The sequence below is a fragment of the Chiloscyllium punctatum genome, chromosome 2, assembly GCF_047496795.1.
Source record: "Chiloscyllium punctatum isolate Juve2018m chromosome 2, sChiPun1.3, whole genome shotgun sequence".
In the NCBI taxonomy this organism is placed as follows: Eukaryota; Metazoa; Chordata; class Chondrichthyes; order Orectolobiformes; family Hemiscylliidae; genus Chiloscyllium; species Chiloscyllium punctatum.
This window is the reverse complement of record NC_092740.1, coordinates 133,188,754-133,215,900: the sequence shown is the minus strand read 5'-3', so window position 1 is coordinate 133,215,900 and position 27,147 is coordinate 133,188,754. Positions and strand designations below refer to the sequence as shown.

At 40.0% G+C, this 27,147-nt stretch overlaps 1 protein-coding gene across 2 annotated transcripts in view; it reads right to left on the bottom strand.

Moving 5' to 3' along the window:
• Positions 1 to 27,147, bottom strand: part of LOC140489990 (ADAMTS-like protein 1) — a 557,511-nt gene that overhangs the window by 171,501 nt on the left and 358,863 nt on the right. For both annotated transcript variants that reach the window (XM_072589066.1, XM_072589067.1), the window contains 4 exons: positions 23,283 to 23,357; positions 20,560 to 20,717; positions 17,617 to 17,728; positions 13,469 to 13,607 (listed from right to left, as the gene is read on the bottom strand). In XM_072589066.1, the coding sequence (XP_072445167.1) occupies positions 13,469 to 13,607; positions 17,617 to 17,728; positions 20,560 to 20,717; positions 23,283 to 23,357 (484 nt within the window). The remainder of the gene's footprint in view (positions 1 to 13,468; positions 13,608 to 17,616; positions 17,729 to 20,559; positions 20,718 to 23,282; positions 23,358 to 27,147) is intronic.

Below are 27,147 nucleotides of genomic sequence, written 5' to 3'. Positions count from 1 at the left end.
ACTGGAATAGCACAGGATTGGTGGGTACATTATCTCCTGATTATGTTTTCAGGTTTGGATACATTCTTTATCCTGTTATTGGGATTCTTACATCTCTTACACTTCCTTCTGATGTGTAGGGAACAAATTCTTCAATGGAGTCTAAAATCCTAATGTTTTGTTCCACTCATGTGTTTCCTTGAGAGTATCTGTTTGTTGTTGTTGTTTGGTACATACCCTGCATGTATGCTATAGTTTTAGTCATACCTTATTATGAACCAACGAGTTATGGGAAGCACCTCAGCAATATATTTTGTGCTCACAAACATGACCAATGGTTTATGGTCATTTGCAACTTTGAGCCATAAGCCCACTACAATCTGAATGTTTTTTCACAAACCCAGATTACTGTAAAATGTTCTTTCTCAATTGTGGTTTAATTTTTGTTCCCAATCTAGAGACATAGTAGTCCGGTCCACCCCTTCCATCTTTCAGCTCTGAAAGAATATTGCCCTCAATTTGTTGGGAGATGCACTGACTGCAGTGAAAGTAGACAAAAACAGTGCTAATATTTCTGAAGAGATCAGGAATTGATTGATTCTTTGAAATGCATTTTAATGGTCTCATTGCAGCACCTGGCAAAAGGCTTGTTCACCTCTGCCAAGTCTGGTATAAACAAGTCCTCTTCATTTATAATCTTGAGTGTTTGAAGATCTGTGATGTTCCAAGGCAGTGGATTTAAAAAAAAATTGTAGATGAACTATGAAACTAGTAACTTGAATAATATGCACAAGATTTATTGTAAGGTTTGTAAATTCGCACTTCAGTGTTTTACCTGCATTTTGTCACTGTTCTAAATTTGTGGTTATATTTCTGTTTAGTGGATCCATATGTTGGTATGTTGTTTATTTGGTATATTATACTATTGATGCCTTCCAACATGTTCAACCTCATTCTCTAAACTAATCCTGCAGCAAATGCTCTCCAAAAGATAACCCATTAAAACAATAATGCCCAGATAGGTGTAATAAATATAGTTACTTTGTGGTGTCATCGTTCAGTGTTAATTGCCAAAATCCACAGTTAGTATCCAGTTTGATCAAAAGTGTGCTCTTGGCTAGTTTTGCTGGGCTCATCCAACGAAGCCACTCGATGAATTTCACATTCCACTATTTTGTTTAACTGAGTCCAATCCAAACAGATTCTTTCAGAACAGTTTTGTTTTAGTGTTGTAACCATACCAGAAGACCATTCATTTTTGGTGCGTCTGTAACATCTCTCCTTGTCAGTGACAAAAGTAAAGCAGAGATAGAAATGGTACTAAGAGTGGGCAAGGCATGTAATAACAGAACGGTTTAGTATCGTCTCATTTGGCAATCCAATACTCCATCTTCAACTTCCCCAAACCAGAGAACAAGACTTAGAGCTCTATTAAAAAGTAATTTGCTCACTCTGTACCTGCAATTTCATCAACTTTACAGATTAAATCTTAAGGATGCCTCTCTGCTCAGTAGAGAGTTCTTTTGAATGCTGAGTGACAAGTTTCATTTGCCATGAGTGAATCCTTTATTTTTAATGGTGTTCCTCCAGGACCTTGCAACTTCATACATATGGGTTGCAATGCAATTTTTTTTTAGTCATTTAGGTTGATTTGATAAAATTGAAACAGACTGCTGTGTTGAGTTGAAACTCTGTGGGGTGTAAAATTTAGTTCCAGTTTTACACTCCAATATTTATCATTCAGAACTTCCAAAAGGTCAATTATCTGATCTTGAGTTTTCAACACCTTATCTTCAGGAGTTCTCCCTTTGTTTTCCCGTTGTATGTGTTTTAAAATGACAGGTTGCTTTAAGATGACCTAGTTTTCCACAGTTCTGGCACAGTGCTCAACTTGTTAGACATTCTTCCTGTTTGTGTGGCTTGTTCCTGTCACACCAGAGACATTTCAAAATGATGGTTGGCATGATTCTCTCCATTTTGGCAGGCTACGGTTTTCGTGTGATTTCCTCTTCTTGGCCTACAAGCTAATATGTCTCGGTTGATTTAATCCATGACACATTACTTTTCCCCTCAAACAAATACCCTGTTTCATTTCTGAAGTTGTGTTTGCCTAACGATTTGCACCGGTTTTCCTAACGTGAAAACGTTTTGCTAACCGTCTCTAACTTATAAAAAAGGTCTGACAAAGCCAAACCGGCCATCACAACAATGATCGTCTTTAGGTATGTGTCTGATGTTGATCATATTGCTCTATACATTTTCTCCTGCTTTTCAAGCTAGAAAGGCTGAATAACTTCTCACTGATTTCCCTCAGCATACCCAAGTTTCTAAGCAATTTATTTCTGAATTCAAAAGTTGCTTCACTAGAACTAAAGCAGCAGTAAAGTTCCACTTTGTCTGCTATTTCTGTTACTTCATTCAAATTCTTAGGTAATTCAAAATGTTTACTACAAAAAAAATCAAATCAATCAGTAGACGGAAGTGGCCTATCTGTAATGTGAAAGAGGGTGTTTGACATTGAAAAGTGTTCTTTACAATTTACAGTGAGTTTTAGCTGGCTGTAATATAACTACTACTGTTCCACAGGATCTCAAGTTTACTGATGGGAAGCTGAGCTAAGCAGTGTTAATTCTCCTCTCTCTGTGCAATAGTTAGTTTTGGAAACAGGAGAAAAAGGAAAATGAAAACGAGAAGAGTGTGGTTCATATAAAGTTCCACATATTTTAAGATGAGAACAGTATTGGAAATTGTCAAGCTCCAAACAACAGGGTATTTGTATCTCTCTCTCTCTCTACTTAACTCTGATTCAACTCAGTCAGAGAATATAGCAGTAGCTGTGCTGCCACTCATCTGCTGTTAAACTTATCACTGCATCCCAACATTATCCATTTTACATCAAATCAGGCCCAACCATACAGAACATGGGCAACTCTCTAAAACCACATCACTCCATCTTACAGTTACAGTCAGCAGCATACATTATCTTATTCATTTGTGCAATAATATCGCTGGTTGGTCAGGATTTATTGTACATCCTTAGCTGCCCATGAGAAGCTAGTGGTTCACCTTTTTGAACCACTGCAGGCCATGCTAAAGGTAAACTCTCAATATCCTAAGGGAGTGAATTCCAGGATTTTGGCCCAGCGACACTGAAGGAACAATAATACATTTCCAAGTCAGGATGGTATGTAACCTGGAGGTGTTTCCATATATCTGATGACTTGTTCTTCTAGAAGGATGTGGTCATGGTTTGGAAGGTGCTGTCTGAGGATTACCTATGACCATACTGGCCCGAAAACACCCAATCTTGTCTAATCTTGGAAACTAAACAGACTTAGGCTGAGATTGTACTTTGGATGGGAGACCATGTGCAGTAGGCTTTAAAAAAAAATTAGGTCAAACAGTATACTTAAGTTAGAGATAGATAGGTTCTTGGTTGTCAAGGGGATCAAAGGTTACAGGGAGAATGGGGTTGAGAAACTTACCAACCATAATTGAATGGCCGAACAGGCTGGTTGACATAATCTCTGCTCCTCTGTCTTATGGTCTTATGATTTTCTGCAGTGCATTTGTGGACCATCAGTGGTGGTGGTGTCGGGGGGGGCAGTAAATATCTCTAGATGTGATGCCAGTCAAGTGGGCTGCTTCATCCTTGACGGAGTCGTGTTGCATGAGTGTTGTTGGAGCTGGACTCATCCAGGCAAGAGGGGAGTATTTCATCACATCCTTGATTTGTGCCATGTTGATGATGGGTTTGGGGAGTCAGGAAGTGAGAGAGTTACTTGGTGCAATATTCCTAGCCTCTAACCTGGTCTTGTAGCCATTGTATTTATGTGTTGAATTCAGTTGAGTTTCTGGTCGATGGTAACCACCAGGATGTTGATAGTGAGAGATTCAGTGATGATAGCACCACTGAATGTCAAGTGATGGTGATTAGAGTGTCTCTTATAGGAGATGGACATTGCCTGGCATTTATGTGGCGCAAATGTTACTTGTCTCTTATCAGCCCAAGTCTGGATATTGTCCATGAGTTGTGTCATTTGAACATGGACTACTTTAGTATCTAAGGAGTCAGGAATGGTGCAATCAATCAACCATCAGTGAACATCCTACTTCTGATCTTAAGATGTATGAAAGGTCAGTGATGAAGCAACTGATGATTGGGGCATGGTACTACCATGAGGAACTCTTGCAAAGATGCCCTGGAACTGAGATGACTGAGCACCAACAATCACAAGCATTTCCATCTGTGCTAGGTATGACTCCAACCAGAAGAGTTTGCCCCCTGAAATGCACTGTCCCAAGTTTTGCATCAGCTCCTTGATGACACACTCAGTCAAATGTAATCGTAATGTTAAGGGCTCTCACTCTAACCTCACCTCTAAAATTCAGCTCTTTGTCCATGTTTGAACCAAGGCTGTAATGAGGTCAGGAGCAGAGTGGCCCTGGTGGAACCCAAACTGAGGGACACTGAATTGGTTATTGCTGAGCAGGTGCTGCTTGATACACAGTCAATATTCCCTTTCATCACTTTATTAATGATTTAGTGTTTACTGATGGAATGGATGCCACAGTAGTTAGCATTGCTGCTCCACAACATCAAGGAGCCAGGTTCAAATCCAGTCCATGTGGATTTTGCACATTCTCCATATGTCAGCTTGAATTTCTATCTGGTTTCCTGTTACAGTCCAAAGATTTGCAGGTTATGTGGATTGGCCATGCTAAATGTGGTATTACAGGGATCAGGTAGAGGGCTGGGTTGGATGGGATACTCTTTAGAAGGTTGGTGCAGACTTGATGGGTTGAATGGCTTCTTTCCACACTTTAGGATTCTATTATTCTGGTAATTGGCTGGGTTGAGTTTATCCTACTTTTGGTGCACAGGACACACCTGGGCATTTTTTCACATTGTTGGTTAGATGCCTGTGTTGTAAATGTACTGGAACAGCTCGGCTAGAGGAACTGCAAGTTCTGGAGTGTTGCTGGAATGATGTTAGGACCCATAGTTCTTGCAGTGTCCAGTGCTTCCAATCACTTCTTGATATCACATGGGGTAAATTAAATTGGCTGAAGACTGGTATCTGTGATGCTGGGGATCACTAGAGGAGGCCAAGCTAGATTATCTACTTGGCACTTCTGACTGAAAATTGCTGAAGCTTCTGCCTTATCTTTAGCACTGAAGTGGTGGACTCTTGCACCACAGAGGATGAAGATATTTGTGAAGCCACCTCCTGTACTCTTTTGTTGATGTCTTGGCTTGATGGTAATGGTTGAGAAGGAGATATGTCAAGCCATGAGCTTGCAGAATGTGCTGGATGCGTTTGAATGGCTGAATGTGTTTGAAGTCTGTCCTATTTAGCACAGTAGGAGTGCCATGTAACACAATGGAGAGTATTCACACTGTGAAAGTGGGACTTGATCTCTACAAGGACTGTGCGGTGGTCACTCTAACCAATAACGTCATGGACAGATGTATCTGCAGTTGGCAGAGTGGCAAGGATGAGGTCAAGAATGTTTTTCCCTCAAGACCTGTTACAGACCCAGTCCAGCAGCTATGTCCTTTAGGACAAGCTTGACCAGTAATACTGCTGCCGAGCCATATTTAGTGATGGACATTGAAATCCCTCATTCAGAATCCTTGCATCCTTGCCACTCTCTGTGCTTCCTCAGAGTGTTGCTCAAACTGGAAGAGCACGGATTTGTTAGTTGAGGGAGGACAGTATATGGTAATCAGCATCGACTCTGAACATCAGGAAGTCTCAAGGTTGAGGACCCCAGGGCAATGTTTCTCGACTGTAAACCAGCATGTCATCACCTCTGCTAAGTCTGTCCTGGGACAGGACATATTCAGAGATGGTGATGGTGCTTTTTGGGCCATTAACTCTTGTGTATGATTCCATGAGTATGATTAAGTCAGGTTGTTGCTCGACTGGTCTATGAGACAGCTCTCCCAAACATGAGGAACTTACTAAAGTTAGAGGAGTTGAAACTCTGATTCACTGGACATGGAATCGTACAACAGGATAAGCTGGCTCAGCAAACAGGTGACACTGGTCAGCTCATGCTTAAAATCTGCTAAAAGGACAGAGTTTTAAAGTTTAGGAAACCAACCTTCTGTACACCTGAATTCCTGAATATACAGTATTGGGTAACATGTCAGGGATCTTCTAAAACATGGCAGAATGAGGGAAGGAGTCCATAAGCATCATGCAAAAAGATCTGGTGCATGGCATCGATCCCACACAATCAAGCAGGAAGAATACAGTCACATTAAAAGTTGCTGCAGACAGGGTTTCCCTGCAGGAGCCTGTAATATCCACTATAACTTTTCTGTGTATTCAAGTATATCCTCGATTATGTTTAGGGAACTAATTGAAAAAGGTTTGGCAGTATCAGGAATATCATATAGCCTGCTCACGTGATAGAGTCTGACCACTGTATTTGTGTGGAGAGTCCAGTTGCATTTCTGTAAGTATTAATCATCATGATGTTGATAGTGGTAATACCACTGAATGCCACTTGGCATCACTAAATCAACCTCTTGGGTGTTGGCATTGACCAGAAATTCAATTGGACTAGTAACATCAATACAGTGGTAAAAGGGCAGGCCAGAAGTTAGGAATGCTGCACTAACTAACTCGCTTCCTAACTTACCAAAGCCTGTCCATCATCTACAAGGCACAAGTCAGGAGTGTGACAGAATACTCCATATTTGCTTGGATGAGTGCAGATCTAACAATGTTGAGGATGCTTAACACCATCCAGGACAAAGCAGGCCACTTGTATGGTGCCATATCCATAAGCGTCCAGTCCCTCCACTGTCGATGATCAGTAGAAGCAGTGTGTACTATCAACATGATGCACAGCAGAATTTCACTAAAGATCCTGAGACAACACCTTCCAAACCCATGACTAATTCCAACTGTTTCTCAACATATCCCAAATGTTCTCACTCGGAGCTCAGGGAGCAGTGTCTTTAAAACCCACCAATAATCTACTGCACACCAGCATGCAAATATCACAAAGCTTAGATCTTTTGTGCAAGAGGAGAACAGTGAGAGTAAAGCTGCAGAATAAATTGCAGAAAAAAGGTGACTGAATCAGATAGTGAATATGGTTTCAACAGGCAACTTTGTGAATCGCTAAAGGGAAAATCCAGCTGAGCTGATGGTAGGAAAAGGGACAAATGGAGTTTGGATTAACCAGGATGGGGAAGTGGTTTATTAAGCCAAATGGTCATCTTCTAAAAGTGCTAATGCTCTTTCTTGTACATCAATCTGCTTAGTTTTATTATCTGTTTTGAACTGTTCACTCCCTGACTCAGGTACTGTGAACAGTCGTTAAAGGCAGCATTGAAAGATAAAAGAGAAGCAGGAAGGAAGGGCAGGGAAAATGGAGAGGAGTAATGTAAATTTTAAGAGACAGATTATAAACTAGACGTTTATTGTTGTTGTAATATCCTGCAAATTAAATTTATTGTATAGAAAATTGGTAAGTTTGTTTTAAATTGTTTGCACCCAGTGAGCAGAAATGGTCTTGTATTGTTCTGATAAAATGGTTTCAAAGCCTGTTCTTGTTTAAAAATTGCCCTTAGCTGAAACAGACAGTGAAGGGCTGGTTTTTGCGATCACAGCAGGTAGTTTAAGTTGGCAAGTTTCCGTAATTGACAAAACCACCTGTTTGAAAGGGGCTGTCACATGGTATTTCAAACCAGGGATACAAGGGACAGGAGAAAGTGAGGACTGCAGATGCTGGAGATCAGAGCTGGAAATGTGTTGCTGGAAAAGCGCAGCAGGTCAGGCAGCATCCAAGGAGCAGGAGAATCGCGTTTCGGGCATGAGCTCTTCTTCAGGAATGAGGCCTCATTCCTGAAGCAGGGCTCATGCCCAAAACGTCGATTCTCCTGCTCCTTGGATGCTGCCTGACCTGCTGTGCTTTTCCAGCAACACATTTTCAGCTCATACAAGGGACAGGGTCAAGTCAGGTCTGTCAAACCAGACAGCAGATCCGAGGTGGCCAGGAACTGGTGAATGCCCAGTTAAGCTCAATTCTTTGGGAGCTTGTCTCTGTTATTTTAGATGTTGTTCGACTATCTAGTCCCCATCCCTCACACACATCCTCATCACACATTTTCATCCACTTCTCAAGGCCTTCTTACCAGACCTGTGTCACCTCGATGTCCACATTGCATCTCAAACCTCCTCACATGCAACTTCCATGTCATCCACTTATTCCCATGGTCCTTGATACATCCATGCCCACCATTCACCCTCATCACAAATTCAAAACCAAAATGTGCCTTCACCTACCCCATGATTCCTCATATCCCCTTGCCACCTCCATAGTCCCTCACCCAGTATTTATCTTAGGCAGAAGATAGGATACAAGCACTTCAAAAGTGTAAACTTCCAAATCAGATACTTCTCACATCATTGATCATGAAAATATCCCATTTAAGAGATCTATAAATCTTCCCAAGTGGTTAATCTCTTTTAAAAACAAGCTTCCATATATTGACCTTCCAAGCACAGCATCTTCAAACTGTCAATCAAACTATGAATTCAGAAGCCTGTGCTGAGAAAACCTTTGAAACTAATGACATTGTAGCATCTATTGGGGCAATGTCAACAAGTATCACTATTGAAACCACACCTTGTACAGCAAATAGCCTGTGAATCAAAGCAATCTAGAGGAGATTCTTGATTTTAGCTTTCACTGACAGTTTAAAATTGTTTCTTCATACCGCAAGAGTGGGGATTTAACATATTTCAGATCTTTAGACTTAAACAAATCTTATCTGCCCTTCAAAAACATTTATGTCTAGTCAATTTCAGACTCCCACATTATAGGTTAAGGCCCTGGGAACAACCAAGACATAGCAGACCTTCACACCACGTTTAAACAGCCTACGGAGTTCAGGTTTCTATCTTCCATGAACCATATACCGTCCTTTTCCTCCTACTGGCAAAATTGGATTCGATCAGAAATAGGAATGGAATTTCTGCATGTGGACCAAAGGATCTTTTCAACTAGATAAAAATCCAATCTTAGGCTCAGGTTTAGGAGAGACATTTGTTAAGTGGCTTTCCTGACTTCAAGGAGAAAGTGAGGACTGCAGATGCTGGAGATCAGAGCTGAAAATGTGTTGCTGGAAATGCGCAGCAGGTCAGGCAGCATCCAAGGAATAGGAGAATCGACGTAAGGGCTGATGCCCGAAACGTCGATTCTCCTGTTCCTTGGATGCTGCCTGACCTGCTGCACTTTTCCAGCAACACATTTTCAGCTTTCCTGACTTTAACCAACTTTTGAGAAAAGAAAATGAAACCATCAGTGGGATGTAAGGGGAATGGAAGGTAAGTCAGAGACCAGCCTTCAGCTTGTAGTCAGCACAGTCAGAGGGGATCTTGAAAGATGTGTATGTAAGCCACCTGAAAATGCAGAAACCTTAAAGACTATCTGTCCAGCTCAATCCTGTTGAGGAGCTGAGTATTCATTTACCAGAGCCAACCATTTTATGTACTTGAGTATAATTGACTCATAACTCTGGGAAAGCCATGGTATCGAGACTATCATGTACCAAGTGGAAGAGGCTCTTCAGATATACACCATGTTGTTGATAATCATAGCTGTGGAACTTGGATAGAGTAAGGCTGATGAGCAAGTGGTTTCCAACAAAATGTCATGAGTGATAAAGAGAGTGTGAACTCTACCAGAGAAAGACAGAATGATGAAACACTATGTGGCGACATACGTACTGAGAACACTTCCTGAGAAATCAGAAATTTATCTTTATTGTATCAGCTACTCAAACTTTATTTTTACTTTCTATCGAATACAATGTGCCTGCCAATTTCTATTCATTTTGGTTTCATTGTTACAGTAAAGTGAACTCATTCGCTTGGGATCATTTGCAAATTCAATTCTTTCAAATTGTGATCTCCACGGGGAATCATAACATTATTCCAAATCTCAAAAGGAATTATATGGAAATGTTCAATGTATTTCCACAGTAAAGATGTCAGCACAGAAACCATTTATCTCAAGATACAGCACAAAGCCTTTATTGAGTTATAGTCATACAGCACATAAAAAGGCCCTCCAGCCCACTGGGTCTATGTCAACCAATAAACATCAAACTACACTAATTCCTTTTACCTCTACTTGGTCCACAGCCTACTATGGCCCCTTAAATAGTTGTCCAGGCGCTTCTTAAAAGTTGCAAGACTACCTGCTTCAATCACTCTTTCAGTCAACACGTTCCATTTTTTGTTACCACCCTCTGGATGAAAAGAAGTTTTCTTCTCAGATCTCCTCCTAATTACGCACTGCTCACTTTAAACTTGTGTCTAAGCCTAGAAGACATATCTGTCATGAGGAAGAGATTTTCACCATCTATTCGGTCTATGCCTCACACAATTTTCTGTACTTCAAGCGGGTTTCCTTTCAGCCTCCTCTGCTCCACAGAAAAGAAACCCAGCCTATCCAATCTCAGGGTTCAGAGAAGATTTACCAGAATGCTGCCAGGAATGGAGGGTTGGAGATATAAAAGTAGGCTGGGAATTATTTTTCAAACTGGAATGTAGGCAGATGAGGGGGGACCTTATAAAATTTTATAAAATCATGAGGGGCATAGATAAAGATGGAAAGCAAGGGTTTTTGCCCTAGGTTGGGTGAGCTCAAAACTAGGGGAGCACATTTTTGAGGTGAGAGGAGAAAGGACATGAGGTGCAACTTTTGTTTTTTTACACAGAGGGGTTCATGTGTGGAATGAACTACCATAGCAAGTGGTGGATTCAGGTAGAGTTATAATATTTACAAGATATTTGGGTAAGTACATGAATAGGAAAGGTTTGGAGGAATATGAGCCATAAGCGGGCAAATGGGACTAGTTTAATTTCAGAACATGGGTGGTATGGATGAGTTGGACCAGAGAGTATGTTTTCACACTGTATCAACTAAGAGGCTTGTCAACCTGGGCAACATCCAGGTGAATTGCCTCTCCACCATCTCCAGTGAAATCGCATCCTTCAGTGAGTGTGGCAACCAGAACTGCACACAGTATTCCATCTGTGGCCAAACCAATGTTTTCTAAAGTTGTCATCAGACTTCCCTGCTCCTATATTCTATGACCTGGTTAATGAAAGCAAACATCCCATCACCTTCTTCACCACTCTATCTACCTGTGCTGACACATTCAGGGATCTATAGACTTAGACACCAAGGTTTCTCAGTTCTTCAATGGTCTCCAGGGAACTAACATTCACTGCGTACATCCTTCCCTGAGTGGAGCTTTCAAAATACATCACTTTGCAATTATCAGAATTAAATTCTATCTGCCATTGTTCTGCCCAATTTACCAGCTGTTCAACATCAGATTGTAGCCACAGATCATCCTGCTCACTATCAATACCACCAATTTTTGCGTCAACTGCAAACTTACCAATTATACCGACTACATTCACATCTATGTCATAAATGTTTATAAAGGAAAAATCCCATCACCAATTCTTGTGGTTCACTGCTGGTCACAGGTTCCTAATTACAAAACAAACCTCCTTCATCACCCTTGGCTCTTATTTGTAAAGCAATTTTAGATCCAGTTTTCCAATCTGCTTGAATCCCTTGGGCTATTGTCTTTTGGACCAGCCTACCATGTGGGACCTTGTCAAACGTCTCACTGAAGTCTATGTAAATCATAACAATTGCACAACACTCAATGTATTTTTGTACGTTTTCAAAATATAAATTAATCAAACAGGATCTCCTTCGAAAAAATCTGTGAGACTATCCCGGAGTTGTGAAGCAGCTAATGGCCTGGAGGGGAGCAGAATGGCCAAAGACTGACGGACTAGTGTGGAGCGAGGCAGTCAGTGGGCTGGGGGCTGGGGGCCGCGAGTAGTGTAGCCAGCGGGCTGGGGGTGGGGCAGGGCAGCCGGCTGGGGGCTGGGATCTGGGAGTGGGGCGGCCAATGGGCTGGGGGTCGGGGCAGGGCAGCCGGCTGGGGGCTGGGAGTGGGACGGCTGGCGGGCTGGAGGCTGGGAGTGGCGCCCCTGGCGCACTGGGGCTGGGGGCTGGGAGTGGAACCCCTGGCACGCTGGGGGCTGGGAGATAGGGTGATTTGAGGGGAAAAATGAGGTAAAAATAATGACTGCAGATGCTGGAAACCAGATTCTGGATTAGTGGTGCTGGAAGAGCACAGCAGTTCAGGCAGCATCCAAATAGCTTCGAATTCGACGTTTCAGGCAAATTCCTGATGATTTGAGGGGAGTTTGGTGGCCAGGAGCAGCCCATTACAGATAGTGGTCAGCAGCTTGCCAGCCTAGTGGCAGTAGGCTCAGGTGAGGAGAAAAGCCCCCAGCGTGGAGCGACTGCAAGCTATAGAAGAACTGCAATGTTTATTTTTAAATTCTTTACTTTCCTATTTTTATACAATGAAGAACTGTAATGTAGAACTTTTAACTTTTATTTAAGTATCTCATATATTTTAGTACTGAAGACTTGTAATTAGGTATTTTGTACCTAAGGTTGCACCGTATGTGGAAGTATTGTACATTTTTCACTATAATCCTGTACTTTTGTACTAATTAAACAACTTTGTCAGCAACATCTCAGTTCTTATTCAGCATGAACCCTCAGCCCTGAAATGTTGCTCTTTCAGAGAGAGCTTATAGAAAGGTTGATATGGCAATGGAGAAATACCTTATTGGTGTATTAAAGGAGTCTCCTCAGATTGGAGCTGAAGGAGATTGTAAGCAGGGAGAATGAGCTATGTTATAACTGACCTGGAACTGCCTGATACCGATACTATAATGGAAAGTGATCTATTCTTCAGCAATCACAAAAACAAACAATAAGAAAATGTAAAATCAGAAAGGAAAATCAGAACAGAAACACTGACTCAGCTTTAATAGGGTTCATGCCCAGCGTCTAATGCATTCATTGGTCAGTTAGAACGAGCTAACTACCCAGAATATTATAACGTTACTCTTCAGATTTTGCCAATAATGCAATCTGATCATAGAGTTATGAACAATGTGCAAGGTATATTGTATAGTGCCAAATAGCCAAATAGTATATGAGAATACAAGGTCCCTTGTCTCATCAAAAAATATCAAAAGTCCTGCAACAGAATCCCAGGCCTGAAATGATCCTCACTCCACAATGTCTGTTCCTCAAACTATTGTTAATTCTGCCAACATTATCAAATGGCATTATTCTGCACAAAAAAAAAGACAGGGAAACTAATGATGAAACCAAATCCTGCTGTAACTTCAATCTGCTACAACTGAAGCAGTTGAAACAGGAAAGGAGTTGCTTTTTTTGGCTCATTCACTGACCACTTTATACATGTTGAGACATTTATTGGTAAACTGGGAATCTACATAGAAACAAACCAGATACTTGTGGAGAAGTGGTGTATCATTGTGAAGAAAATAGTGTGGCTGTTTGATAGTATAGACTGCCTTATAAGTAGTTACGTCACACTAACCTGGCTGGACAGGGATCCATGCTGCACTCTTGCAGTTTTGGTTTGGGCTTTATGTTTTCAGGATAATAATGACAGTACTGATCCGACACCACACGACCACTCCGCAGATCATAGCATTCAGCAGATGTCAGCTGGTACCCTGGCAACAGACAGACAGTGAGAGAAAACAAGCTACCATAAAAGATTTCAAAAAATTAATGTGTCCTCTTCAATTAAATCCATCTCTTTTGAAAAGATGTTCCACTACTCGGTGTGAATATGCAGGCACTTTAACATACATAAATATATGCAAAGAGAGTCCTCTACAATATGTTCACTCATTCCTTTGAGTTCTGCATTTTATTCAATTAAAAATTAGCTACCTAGCTCTGGAAAGCTCTGTAATCCCATAATTAACCTCTCCACTGCTCTCAAGCTTTTACTTATCCATTGTCCCCTGCTTTGGCTCACTGTCATATTTTGCTCACGGGCTGAGGTTCCTATGAAGCATGTTGGAACATTTTCATATGCTAATTGTGCAATACAAATACAAATTGTTTTTGAAACGAGCCAAATTGCAGCTAGGACAACAAACAAGACAGGAACCTGATCATCTTACTCTTTTTTAATTTTCTGAACATTAGGGTCAAATGATGTGATTTTGTGGATCTCACTTTGCATTATCTTATTTCTAATTTACCAAAACAAAAGCAAATGACATCACATTTGAAAATGTAATGTCAAAGGCAATCTTCACTGTTCACTGGAAAGTGACAATTGTGCTCAATCAAAAAATGATTATTTGCATGAATCCAGATAGTATGAAAATATTGTCCACTGAAGTTCCAAGACCAGGCACATTTATCATGCTTTGCAAGTAGATGCATTGTGAAGTGTGTTTAATACCAGTTGGAACTTATAATTTGTTGTAAGATATAAATACAACATTATATGTCCTCCTTCTTCTTAGGTGGTTCCCTGGAATGGAGGTTGACTTATTTCCACTCTAGTTTGATGGGTTCCGAAGTGACTGATGAGTACAATACATTGTCCGAGGCATTGGTCACGTGAAGTGGATGCTACTCCAACGATTGGACAAATAGGTTGGTCGGAGATTTGAGAGATTTCTCTAATTCCTCAACCTGAACCTTGTGTGCTACCGATGAAGGCTCTCTATGCCTTTCCAAATAAGCCACAGACAAGCTTGGGACACTCGTGAGCTGGCAGGGACATTTGACCTCTTCAGGGATGCAATGATGATATCCCAAAAGATTTTGTGCTATTCTCCGGGGAGTTTCTTCCCAAAACCTAGTCACCGACATTTTCATTCTTTACAGTCGGTCCCAGCATTGGTCAAAGACCTCTAGTTTTAAAAATACCCCTCCATACTATCCTCTATCCTCTACAACCAAGCCAATTTTGTATCCAACTTGCCAACTCAGCCTGGATCCCACACGTTTTATACTTCTGGACCAGCCCAGCATAAGGAACCTTGTCAAATTCTTCAGTAACGTCCATTTAGACAGCACCCACTGTGCTATCGTCTTTCTTATTTCCTCAAAAGACTCAATCAAGTTTGTAAGACCAGGCAGCACCCACAAAGTTATGCTGATGACCTGTAGCAAGTCCATTCTTGTCCAAATCTGATAAATCCTGTCTCTAAGAAACTTAAGCAATGATTTCTCAACAACTGGTTGCAAGGCTCACCAGCCTATAATTTCCTGGATTATTTAACCCCACACCTCACCCCCTCCCTCCACCCCCAAACCTACTGGCCTTCTTAGACAAGGAGCAACATTGCCTAGTCATTGGAAAGAGGGGTTGTATAACGTAAGCTAAATGAGGGAGGACTTTGGTTTTTTGTGTGTTTCATGAACGGTCCATTTCTAAAATGCCTCAGAAAGGGAATTGACAATGATCTGCACCTCATACAATCCAATATATTGAAGCTCATTTCGTGAATGTGGATTCAATGGAACTCTGTTAATAAAGAAATATGCAAGTTTTTTTTTAAACTGTTTAGTTTTTTTCTGATTCTGAACATGATAAATATTGCTGTATGAATGTCATCATGTTGCTGCATGACCATCAGCAATATTGTCATGTTTAGATTCTGAATAAAACACAATTTTCTTCTGAATGCTGTTACTGTTTTTGTTAATCAATAGCAATTGGGCAACAGCTTAAAGTGAGACCAGGTGTGATTCTTTATTTTCTGTTCATTTTTAGCTCATAAGTGTCCCTGGTATTACCACAATTTTATTTTGCTCAAAAACTGCATGAATCCATGTAAAAATCTGTAAATCTGATTTTTAGATTAGAATCAGTCTGAACGTTGTGGCATAGACAGCCTCACACAGGGCACCTCACATTTTCAATGCATTATCTGGGCTGACATGACACTAATTGTTAATGTTCACTTGAGAATGTAACTTTTAAAAAGTTCTGCAAGTTACATTTGAAAGAACTGAAACCAACATGGTCATTCCAAACGATGAGAGACTTAACAAACAATCTAGGTCTTTTTCAATATAGAATTTCAGTTATATCACACTGTAAACTTTTGCTATAAATTCTGTGTCTTATGATCTTATACTCCACAACTACCTGATGAAGGAGCAGCGCTCCAAAAGCTACTGCTTCCAAATAAACCTGTTGGACTATAACCTAGTGTTGTGTGATTTTTTAACTTTGAACACCCCAGTCCAACACTGGCATCTCCAATTCATTCCTCTAAGACTCTTTAATATTTCATTTGGTCAAATGCTGTCTTAATGTCAATATCACTGAAATTCACGTCTTCTGCCTACAATAGGTCAGAGCTGTAACGAGCTCTTGAGTTGCATGTCCTTGGCAGACAATAAACTGAGCATCAATGAGTAAATTATGACTGAGCAAGAGCCCTTGATAGCACTGTTGGCCACATGATCCAAGTAGAAAGTGCATTGATGGGCTGGTAACTGTCCTTATTTAATTTATCTGGTGCTAGAGTTGTTGTGTAGTGCAATAAACTGATTATTAGCTCACACACAGCTGGTTCTGGAGAAAAAAATCTTTAGTACAACCACTATGACATTGTCCGGGCCCATAAATACTGCAGTATTGAGTGCCTTTGGTGACTTCTTGATATCAGCGAGAGTGAATCATGTTCACTGAAGATGACAAACATGTGATTTATGAGCAGAAATAAGCCGTTCACCATTTCAAGTTTGCATTTATTCAATAAGATCATGGTTGACCTGATTGTAATGTAAAATGTGGATTCCCACCTATCCCTGATAGATCATCATTAAGCAAGGGGGTGAAAGGTTATCTACCTCTGCCTTACAAATACTAAAGGCCTTTGCTTCCACTACCATTTCAGGATGATAGTTTAAAAGATTAATGACGTCAAACTTCTACCTAATCTCTTGTTCATGTTTGACCTCATGGTATGAGACTGGAAGAGTTTGTCATGTATGTTGAGACCATGGAAGACTTGTTCCTTCCAACTGTTTACCATTTCCTTTCACTTCTGTGGACCTTTCCTACCAGTGGGATAGAATACACCCTGGGATGGTACTGATAGTCTCTGGGAAATTTGCTGAAAGATAAGATTGTGAAAGTATGACTATGACAAGTTCTGGCTCAATTAGGTTGTGGCAAATTTGGACTTAATCCATATCGGTTAATGAGAAGCATTTTGCAGGGTCACTCAGAGTGGGCATGCCTTTTTTTGTGTTTGAATCTAGTGTCTCCATTAATGTGGGTGGTTTACACAATAATATGCTGCTTTCCTAATTTAATCCAATTGTTAGTTAATACTGTCAGCTGAAAGGATGCCAATATTTCTCCTCCCAAAGCTGATCATATGAAAACTGAGAATTCGTCACTTGGGAGACTGTCAGTGTAGCAATGGGTGGCCTTTTGGCACTGAGGCAGTTATGAAATAATATTTCTGTTATTAATAAAACATTCACAAATTTGGTATCTTAAACATTCAGGCAAATTGTTTGCACTCAATCAATCTCACCTCATGCCTCAGTTAAAGTACAGAACTGTAAAATTGGTTCCAACATGTTGTATAAATATTAAGCATGTTCTACAGCAACCTCTTCTCTATATTGAGTACTTACATTAATTGAGGCAGAGTTGTTGTAGTAAATGAATATAACAGAAATGAAAATTACCTCCACCGCAAGTGACGGAACAAGGAAAGAAATCAGTTTCTCGCCATTGATGTATGATAGGCTGGTAAAAGAAAAACTGGACTATACTGTCTGCTTTTCCCACATACTGTATCTGAAAGAGACAAAAACACAGTTACTCTCTTTACATCTTAGAAAAATGATTCATGTCATCTCCTCAGTTACCAGGTATAACTTCAATACTGCAGTACAATGACTGAAAGACCGAGTTAACAAGGGTAACTCCCGAGTGCACTACATGTTGTCTGCTCACACATTGTGATGATACTGTAGAGCATGAGGAAATAATATATCTGAATAGTGGAAGGAGAAGCAGAGCATTTCAGGCATGGAAAAGCATGGTTTCATGTTCTATTGTGTACAAAACCTGGTTCAAATAGCAGGTTGTAACACAACTTGTGGCTCAAACAGCTTTCTATCAAGATACTATCTGGACAGTTGTGCTCCAATTATTATTCTATGAGCTTCTGAATGCTGAGCTGCATCAGAATATCTCAGAGATTTATGGAAATTTGATAATTCATTCACCTTCCTCAGAGAACAACAGAAACCTGTTCCCTTTCTGAATGTTTTGAAATAATATCATCATGAGAGGCACATTTTAAAATGACTCTCAGGAGTGCTTCTTAAAATTCTGAAATACAGTGGAGGCCCACCATTCCCCAAGTAAACAATTCCTTTAAATAAGTACATCAGATATTTTGGCAAGCCTGCTGTGAATATTGGCATTTCATTGTTCTGTTTATGTGTCAACGCTGCTCACTCTATCATTGCTTGGATCCAATGTCAGTTACTCAAATCTCTTAAATGCCTTCTCTCATTTCTTTTTTGCATACACTTTTAATGGAAATAAGATGGCAAGAAGCAAGAAAAACAGAAGAAAGTAAAGTGCTATAGGATAATTTTTATCTGACTATCCTGCAACTGTTACTTTATCAAGTAATTAATGGTGAAGCAGTTTGGCTAGGGGTGGGTAAAGTATCTTCCCAACCCAATTTGTTTTAATAACTTTAACCACAGGAACAGGAAATATTGAAGAGTGTTAACCAAATTAAAATGCTCAATGGTATGCAGCCGCTACATTTTGATAGCTGCATATTTCTGAAATTGATTTGACGTCCCATGTCAACATAAAATATTATTCCTGGTTGGGATAAGTGAGCGTGTCCTCGTTCAATGAAGCTTTCTACATTCTGGGTTGGGCCTGTACAATAGGTATTTAGAAAAATTAGAGGTGACCTTACTATAACACCCAGGTTTCTTAGGAGATTTGACACAGTCAAAGCAGAGAGGTTGTTTGCACTTGTGGGAAAGTCCAGGGCCAGATGGTAGAATCGCAGAACAAGTTACATCACACACTTATGACAGAGGCGTTTCTTTTCTCAATGTAATAAATCTGTGGAAATCTTTTCTACATGGAGCTGTTGAGGGTGGGTCATTAAGTGTATGCAAAGCTAAAATAACATTTTAATCAGTAACTGAGTAAAAGGTTGTAGGGAAAAGACACGGCAAAAGTGAATACTGCTGGAGATTAGAGTCAAGAGTATGTTGCTAGAAAAGCACAGCGGGTCAGGCAGCATCCGAGGAGCAGGAAAATCAACATTTCGGGCAAAAACTCTTCATCACGATGGAAGCTGGGAGCCACCCGACGCCTGGAGGAAGAATGCCTCATCTTCCGCCTCAGGACCCTTCAACCCTATGGCATCAATGTGGATTTCACCAGTTTCCTCATTGCCCCTCCCCCCGACCTTATCCCAGTTCCAACCTACCAGCTCAGCACTGTCCTCATGACCCATCCCATCTGTCCATCTTCCTTCCCACCTATCTGCTCCACCCTCCCCTCCGATCTATTACCATTACCCCCACCTCCATCCACCTACTGCATTCTCAGCTACCTTCCCCCAAGCCCCACCCCCCTCCCATTTATCTGTCCACCCCTGGGGCTCTCAGCCTTATTCCTGATAAGGAGCTTTTACCCGAAACATCAATTTTTCTGCTCCTCGGATGCTGCCTGACCTGCTGTGCTTTTCCAGCAACACACTCTTGACTATAGAGAAAATACAGTCAAGTTGAGCTGAGGATTATCAAATCATCCATGATCTCAATGAATGGTGAAGCAGACTGAAAGGGCTAAATGGACTACATCTGTTTCTACACCTAATAGTCTTATTAACATGATTCAATCTGTGTGAGTGTAGTAGAAGGTCAAAGATTATCTTGTAATAAAATGCTCACACACAATTTGCTGAATCTTCATTATTGGCAAAGATTGAAAAAGGAAATTCTGGTCATTTCAGCCAAAGTTGATAAATTCAGACAAAATCTATGAATTCAGGGGCTTTTCAATCACTTCTGACTTCGGGAAGTCATCCAAGTAATCTACCTCTTTGTATACTTAACTTCACCAGGTATATTCTGACTCAAAAATTGGATTTTCTGAAGGATATCCCTGTCACTTGTCCACCCTCACCTCCCACAGGAATCTAGTGTAGATTTTAAGAGTGCAAGTCTAGTGCATCTAATGTATCTGCAAACTGTGTTCACCATCACCCTCCCACCGAACCTGACCCAAGAAGTAGCCCAGCTATGTTCAAAAAGAAAGGCAGAACTTACAGCTTCTTGATTTTGACAAAAAAAAATTACCCTGCTGAACGTAAAGGGAGATGTTTAATGGACTCATATTTAATGACAACCTCTGTGGGCAAAACTGCAAAACTGAATTGGCACATATAAGAAATGAAAGCTTGGATGAATTTTCATGCTAAATGCTTAAAATTAAAGCACAGACTTTTTTTAAATGTTTAAAATTAAAGTACAGAAAACTGGAAGATAGTTTGATCATACTCAACTTGTAAGAATAAAATCAGTTCAATTAATAATTAGTGTGACTATTAATAGAGCTAACCATAAAGAACAATGATTCACCTTTACAGTGAAATCTGCTCCAAGAGGGCCATTTGCTCTCAATATCTCCTTCTCTGAAAATTTCTGGAACTCGATGCTGGTATTTTCAATGGTAAAGGTTCCAGAAGAGCTCAGGCTGTTTTCTCCTCTCTGGCCCAACAAAGTCTTTGTTTCCAAATCTTGATGACATAATTGAAATAATTTAGGAGAAAATTTAGCTCCAAATTGTGTTCCAAAACCTAAAATACATCACATCTGTCCCCCAGTTGCAAGATAATTATATCATTACTATGGAGACATAAGAAAAGAACAAACATTGAAACCTTCCCTTACCACCACTTTGTCTTTGGTTTCCTGCCACCTTTGTTACTAAATTTTTCCCACCCTCTACACTCACCCAGATCTTCCAGTTTGTTCTTCCTTCTCCTCACCATTTTCGACAGTATAAAATCCAACACGTTTCCACTTCCTTTCAATTCAGCAGAAAAATCATACTGACTGGAAAAAGACTTCTTATCGTTTTATTCCTAATTAACTATAATAACTACTACTGTCACAAAATAGCTTCTATCACTGGTACTGAGCACGCCCAGCTTTTATGAGATGGGCTGAAGATGATCCAATGGCTTCTTTTATTATCCTCAGGCTACAGTTCCTAAATGTTAGAGGGATAAAATCTGTTGTCCTTCACATATGTTCCTTTTTGTTTAAAATGGGACTGGATCTTGCCATAGTTTTGGAAGTGGTGAACTGCAGGCCAAAACAGCCCGGTTAAGTTTATAATTAATTAGGTTGCATATTTCTGCCTCAATTTTACAATCTCACTCCTTATTACACTGTGCTAATAAATTCAAGATCACAGTTTCTTTTGTCTCTCATTGGAGATTTAAAAAGCCCAAAAAAATGATGTGGAGTCAAGGCTACCTCATCATTCACTGAATTAGTGAAAGGGCTCTTTCAAAACGATAGCTAACTTTCTTTCCATATTTTTCTAGTGCCTCAGCATTGGTGTGACTGGTAGCACTGTTGCCTCATTCAGAAGTTTACGGGTTTAAAACGGCTTTACGCTCCAAGATTCGAGCACAAAATCAGGCTGATGCTATTGTGCAGTACTGAAAGAGCATTGCACTTTTCAAGGAGTTGGCTTTTGGATGAGATGCTAAACTGAAGCTCCATCTGGATTTTCAAGTGAATGTAAATGTCCCATTGCATTGTGCTAAAGAAGAGCAGGGTGATTATCACCAGCTTCATTAGCAGCATCAGTCAACAACTCAAGAGCACAATATCTGAGCATTTTCACTTTGCTAATTTTGGAAACTTGTTGTGCACATGTTGGCTGCAGGATCCCCTAGTTTACAGCAGTGACTACATTTCATTGTCTGTAAAGTGCTTTGGGATGTCCAACTGTTGGTGAAGGAAGAGGGAATCTATAGAAATGCAAGTCCTTGTTTTCTTAAATGGAGTAAATTATGGAACTTTCAAGATGAATAAATTGGAGAGGCTCTGCTCATTTGACAATTCCTCAAAGTTGGAAATTTTCAATTACCTTGTAGCTTTAAACTCACTGGCTCACTTTAAATGGGACCCACAATGACAAAACTATATTTTTTCAATGTTTTCAGAAACTTATTACTAAACTTCCGAACAATGTTTAATACATTTCCCATAGTTTTTATAAACCTTCTCCACTAAACGTTTCAACAGGCTGAGCTGCTGCTGATTGACCCAGAGAAGTTCAGTGGGAGCAAAGTATTCCCAAACCTACTCGTAAAAAAAAGATGAAACAAACTTCAGGTGCTTCCTCTGAATACATGAAGATGATGTGAGGAAAATCCATTTGTTTGTGCTATTTGCAGCATTGGAGAGGAGGACAGATGTGTGAGTTTATGTAACTTTGACACGCAAGTTTCTGTGGACAGACTCATAATTGCTTTTAAAGAGATTGTCATTAGTTTATGACTATCTGGGTATTTGGATGCCTTTGATCAAATATGTGCATAATGCTGTATACAATGCAATCTCAAAACTACAATTAGATTTTAAAATAAAGCTATGAGGAAGAAAATATATTCCAGTGATACACCATGGTTGAAAAAAAACTAGCACAAATACAAATAGAATCATAGAATCCCTATAGTGTAGAAGCAGACCTTTCGGCCCATTGAAGCCACACTGATCCTCTATAGACCATCTCACCCAGACCCACATGCCCACTCCATCCCTGTCAGCCTGCACTTCCCATTGCTAATCTACCTAGCCTGCACATCTCCGGACACTATGGGCAATTTAGCATGACCAATCCACTTAACTTAAACTCTTTGGACTGTAGGAGGAAATCCACACACACCCAGGGGGAATACCTGTGTGGAATTTGTACAGTCACCCAAGACTGGAATCAAACCTGGTCCTTGGTGCCGTGAGGCAGCAGTGCCAACCACTGAGCCACCATTCCACCCATCATAATTACATTGATTTGACTATTCAATCTACTGTGACTGACATACATTTACAACATGAGTCAACCCAAGTCTATTTTTATCACAAACACACCCACAAACAATTCTGACCATAAAAAGATAGCTAAGATGTACATTTCAACAGATGTTATCTGATTACTGCAGGTGAAAAATTATTTCTAACTACTGTTAAATATTTCCATAATATCTTTAAGGAGGTTCAAACAAAAACACAGCAGCAAACAGCAGATGTAAAGGAGTTCAGTCATAAAATTGGTGTCTACTTACACAGATGGTCTGGGCCTTTGAGTACTATTCGGATATGTCGACTTCCATATGGAATGGCAATGACCATGTCGTCCACTGGGAAACGAAATTTGAAGAATGAGACATTTAAATGAAAAACATATCTGGGAGAATTCTCCATGGCATGTATTGTATTGATGGAATCCATTTAAAAAGTATTTTTTCTACTTTCCATAGGCTGCATTGAAACATAGAAACTGCTCAATGCTATTGTCCACCTCACCAGAGTGAGTTGTGTTTATTTATTTCTCCTTTATTAAGACACTGCCAAATATGGTTACTCTTTATTTTTCAGAACAAAGATGTTATGGAAATTCTAATTCAAATAGATTAAACACATAGCACCTGTTTATTAAGCACGTCTGGTCTTCTTGCAAATTTAAAATCAATAACGCTCATCAAATTTAACAAGATAATCTTCAAAATAACAATCGCAGAGTTGTAGAATTTTTGTCCCTGAGTCGGAGGGCACACAGTTAGAACAACTCCCAGTTTTGCAAACCTGTCCTGGAATGAAAAATGCAACTGGGGGCAGGTGGGGGGTGGCTGGGGTGAGAGATGTGGTCACGCTTTATGGGAGTCATGGTTACTGACCCTGAAAATGAGTGTGGAGGTTTGCAAGCTGGAACAAAGGCTAGCCTCAGTGCATTGGTGCTTTGCTGAATTTATGGAAAAGAACAACAACAAAAAATACACTCCAACCCCACACAATACCCAAGTCCCATTCGTATTAACCAATGTTACATCATGCCACCCATTAGCCTTCAAACCATCCAAAACCAACATATGGCCCTCTAGATACCCTTCATCCCTCATAGTCCCATGCCAGCCTATGCCCTTTCACACATTCTAATGGTCCAATTATATCTTTCATGCCAACCCGAGTCAATTCACCAATCGCATATTGACATTCATACACTTGCTAGCCTTTAGGCCTCTACGTACATCTCCTGACCTTTATGAGCAACTCCTTCACCAATGTAGCATTAACTTACATCAACCAATCCTCCCACCCATACCCTTTCCCCTTACACGGACCATACCGACTCAGTCAGTATGCATCATTGGGTGACCTCAGACAGAGATTAAATAAAATGCTTAAAATGTCTATTGATTAATTGACTTTTTGATTAAAAAGCAACTCATTGATTAAAATCCATTCACTACTATTAACTTCCTTTATTTCTAATTGAATATCAAACATTCGAATTCATCGTCCCACCTCAAAGAGTTCGCCAAAACTTGGAACCATCGATCAAACTATTCACCCTAATCTGATAACCAAACATTGTACAGTTGTATCGAACTAGCCCTGCATTTGGAGACTTTTGCCTTATTTCAACAGTCAACAAAATAGCAAGCACTATCTTTTTAATAATGAAGGCAGATTTCTTTTCAAAGAAATGTAAGTTTTAAAATGCCTTAACATCCTGGCAGTACCTTGATAGTTCCAATGCCCAAAGTCATTCTCCCGAAGTGCATTTTACTCCCCCAAAGGTTTCCTAGGGTCAGAGTATCCAAAAAAAACCCTTTAATTCTCCTAAAAGTATGCTAACACTTCAACAAATTCCAGATGCTTTGGACCTTTTCCTCACCAGGTCCATAACACATAGATCATAATTTGGTCATTTCATTAATAAAAATTACATCAGTCCAAGGCAGCTGCACTTTTAACTTGTGCAGTTGCCTCTGTGAACCAAGCCCCATTCCCATCCACTCTCCTTTCCCACACATGGAAGGCTCTGCATTCAGGGTCAGAATTTCCGTGCTTGGGCCTCTGCCATCACTTTTATAATGATGAAGAAGCCACCTGCACGAAAATTCAGACCAAACTTTTTGACAACCCATAAACAAATGCTCATGAAACATAAACAGAAATTGCTGGAGAAACTCAGCAGGTCTGACAGCATTTGTGGGCAGAAAGCAGAATTAACACTTCAATTCCCCAGTGACCTTTCTTCAGAACTTTCATTTCTCAGTTGAATTTTGCTGCCGAGTCCCATTGTTTAGTTTAAAGTTCATTTGGATTTATAGCTTCAAATTTTCACATTTTATGGTCCTCCTGCTACAGAATCTGATGCAACTAATATGTTCTGTGGATGTTTTAAGATTCCTTTTTATTTTGTGTAAGTGACATGGCAGAAGACATTTTGTTTCATGTTTAATTTACTTAAGAAATAAAGGTATATCTATAAAACACTTCAACATTAATTGACTGTGAAGCATTGCAATCTATGTAATGAGGTAAATGACAAGTTCATCTAACTTTGGTCATATTGTTTAACAGAGGCATCTTGTCCAATGCACTAAGTACGTACTGACTTTTCTAAAATTAAAACCTTCTTTTACTGGAATAGACAAACAGGAACTTAATCCATCCTTTTATGTGAAGGGCTGTAGCTCCAACAATGCAGCACTACCTTAGCAGTATGTTAAAAGCACGGGACTACATCATATGTGAAAGGAGTTGAATAGGATTTGCACACACAATCTTCTGATGCAAATGCATGATTTCTCCCAAGTGGAGTAAGCTGATATTATGCAGGAAAATAATGGAAGTATTTGTGGTCGATTATGAAGAAAATCTAATTCTGTTCATTTTTTAAAAAGTCAGTAGCAATTTCAGTATAGTAGCACCTGATATCTATAGTTGTCAGACCTCTACTCTTACTGCTAGCTATTATCCTGAAGAAATTGTTCACAATCGTGATGGTTGGATAAGAATAAATTTGAACATAACTGTGACACTCTCTATGCTTAACTAGCCACAATCACTGGACAAACATAAAGAATACATGGGTGAGAAATTAAAGGATCACCAATTACAAGAATGTACATACTAGCATTTTCAATAACATTATATGAATCGTTGTTCAAATATATTTGAGTCATGAAGAACTAAAAGGCTGATTCAAACCAAAGATTAGATTAGATTAGATTAGATTACTTACAGTGTGGAAACAGGCCCTTCGGCCCAACAAGTCCACACCGCCCCGCCGAAGCGTAACCCACCCATACCCCTACATCTACATTTACCCCTTACCTAAAACTATGGGCAATTTAGCATGGCCAATTCACCTGGCCTGCACATCTTTGGACTATGGGAGGAAACCGGAGCACCCGGAGGAAACCCCCACAGACACGGGGAGAACGTGCAAACTCCACACAGTCAGTCGCCGGAGTCGGGAATTGAACCCGGATCTCAGGCGCTGTGAGGCAGCAGTGCTAACCACTGTGCCACCGTGCCGCCCACAATGAAACAGTAATCAATACAGTATCCTGATTGAGGAGCAGATTAATTATATGTTTGATGATTGGGTTTGCCATAGATATAAACGTCCAAATGTCTGGGCTTATTTCCCAAGTTTGTGTATTTCTGAATGATTTTGTCCATTCCTTTATTCAGATGATGGCCATCAATTCACAAAACAAATCCACAGTGCATGTTTTATAATTGTAGAAATACTATCTGTTTGCTCAGCTGCACACAAAAACATGAGAATAGAATGGGAATATAACACTGTCGTGGGTCGGTTCTGCCATTACATTTTTATAATTCATTGCTTTCATTTATGGAGATGTGGGCATTACTAACAAGGTCTGTATTTATTGTCCATTCATTATTGCCATTGAATTTGCTAGTTGAGTAGACAATTAAAAAACAAACAACTTTGCTATGGGTCTGGAGTCACAAACTCCACAGCAGGGAGTGATGGCAGATTTCCTTCCCTAAGTTATGTTGGTGAAGATGTTAAATTTTACAATAATTGAGTTTGGTTATCACCATCACCATTAGTGAGGCTAGCTGTACATTTCAGAATCATCAGATGATAATCAAATTCCACCA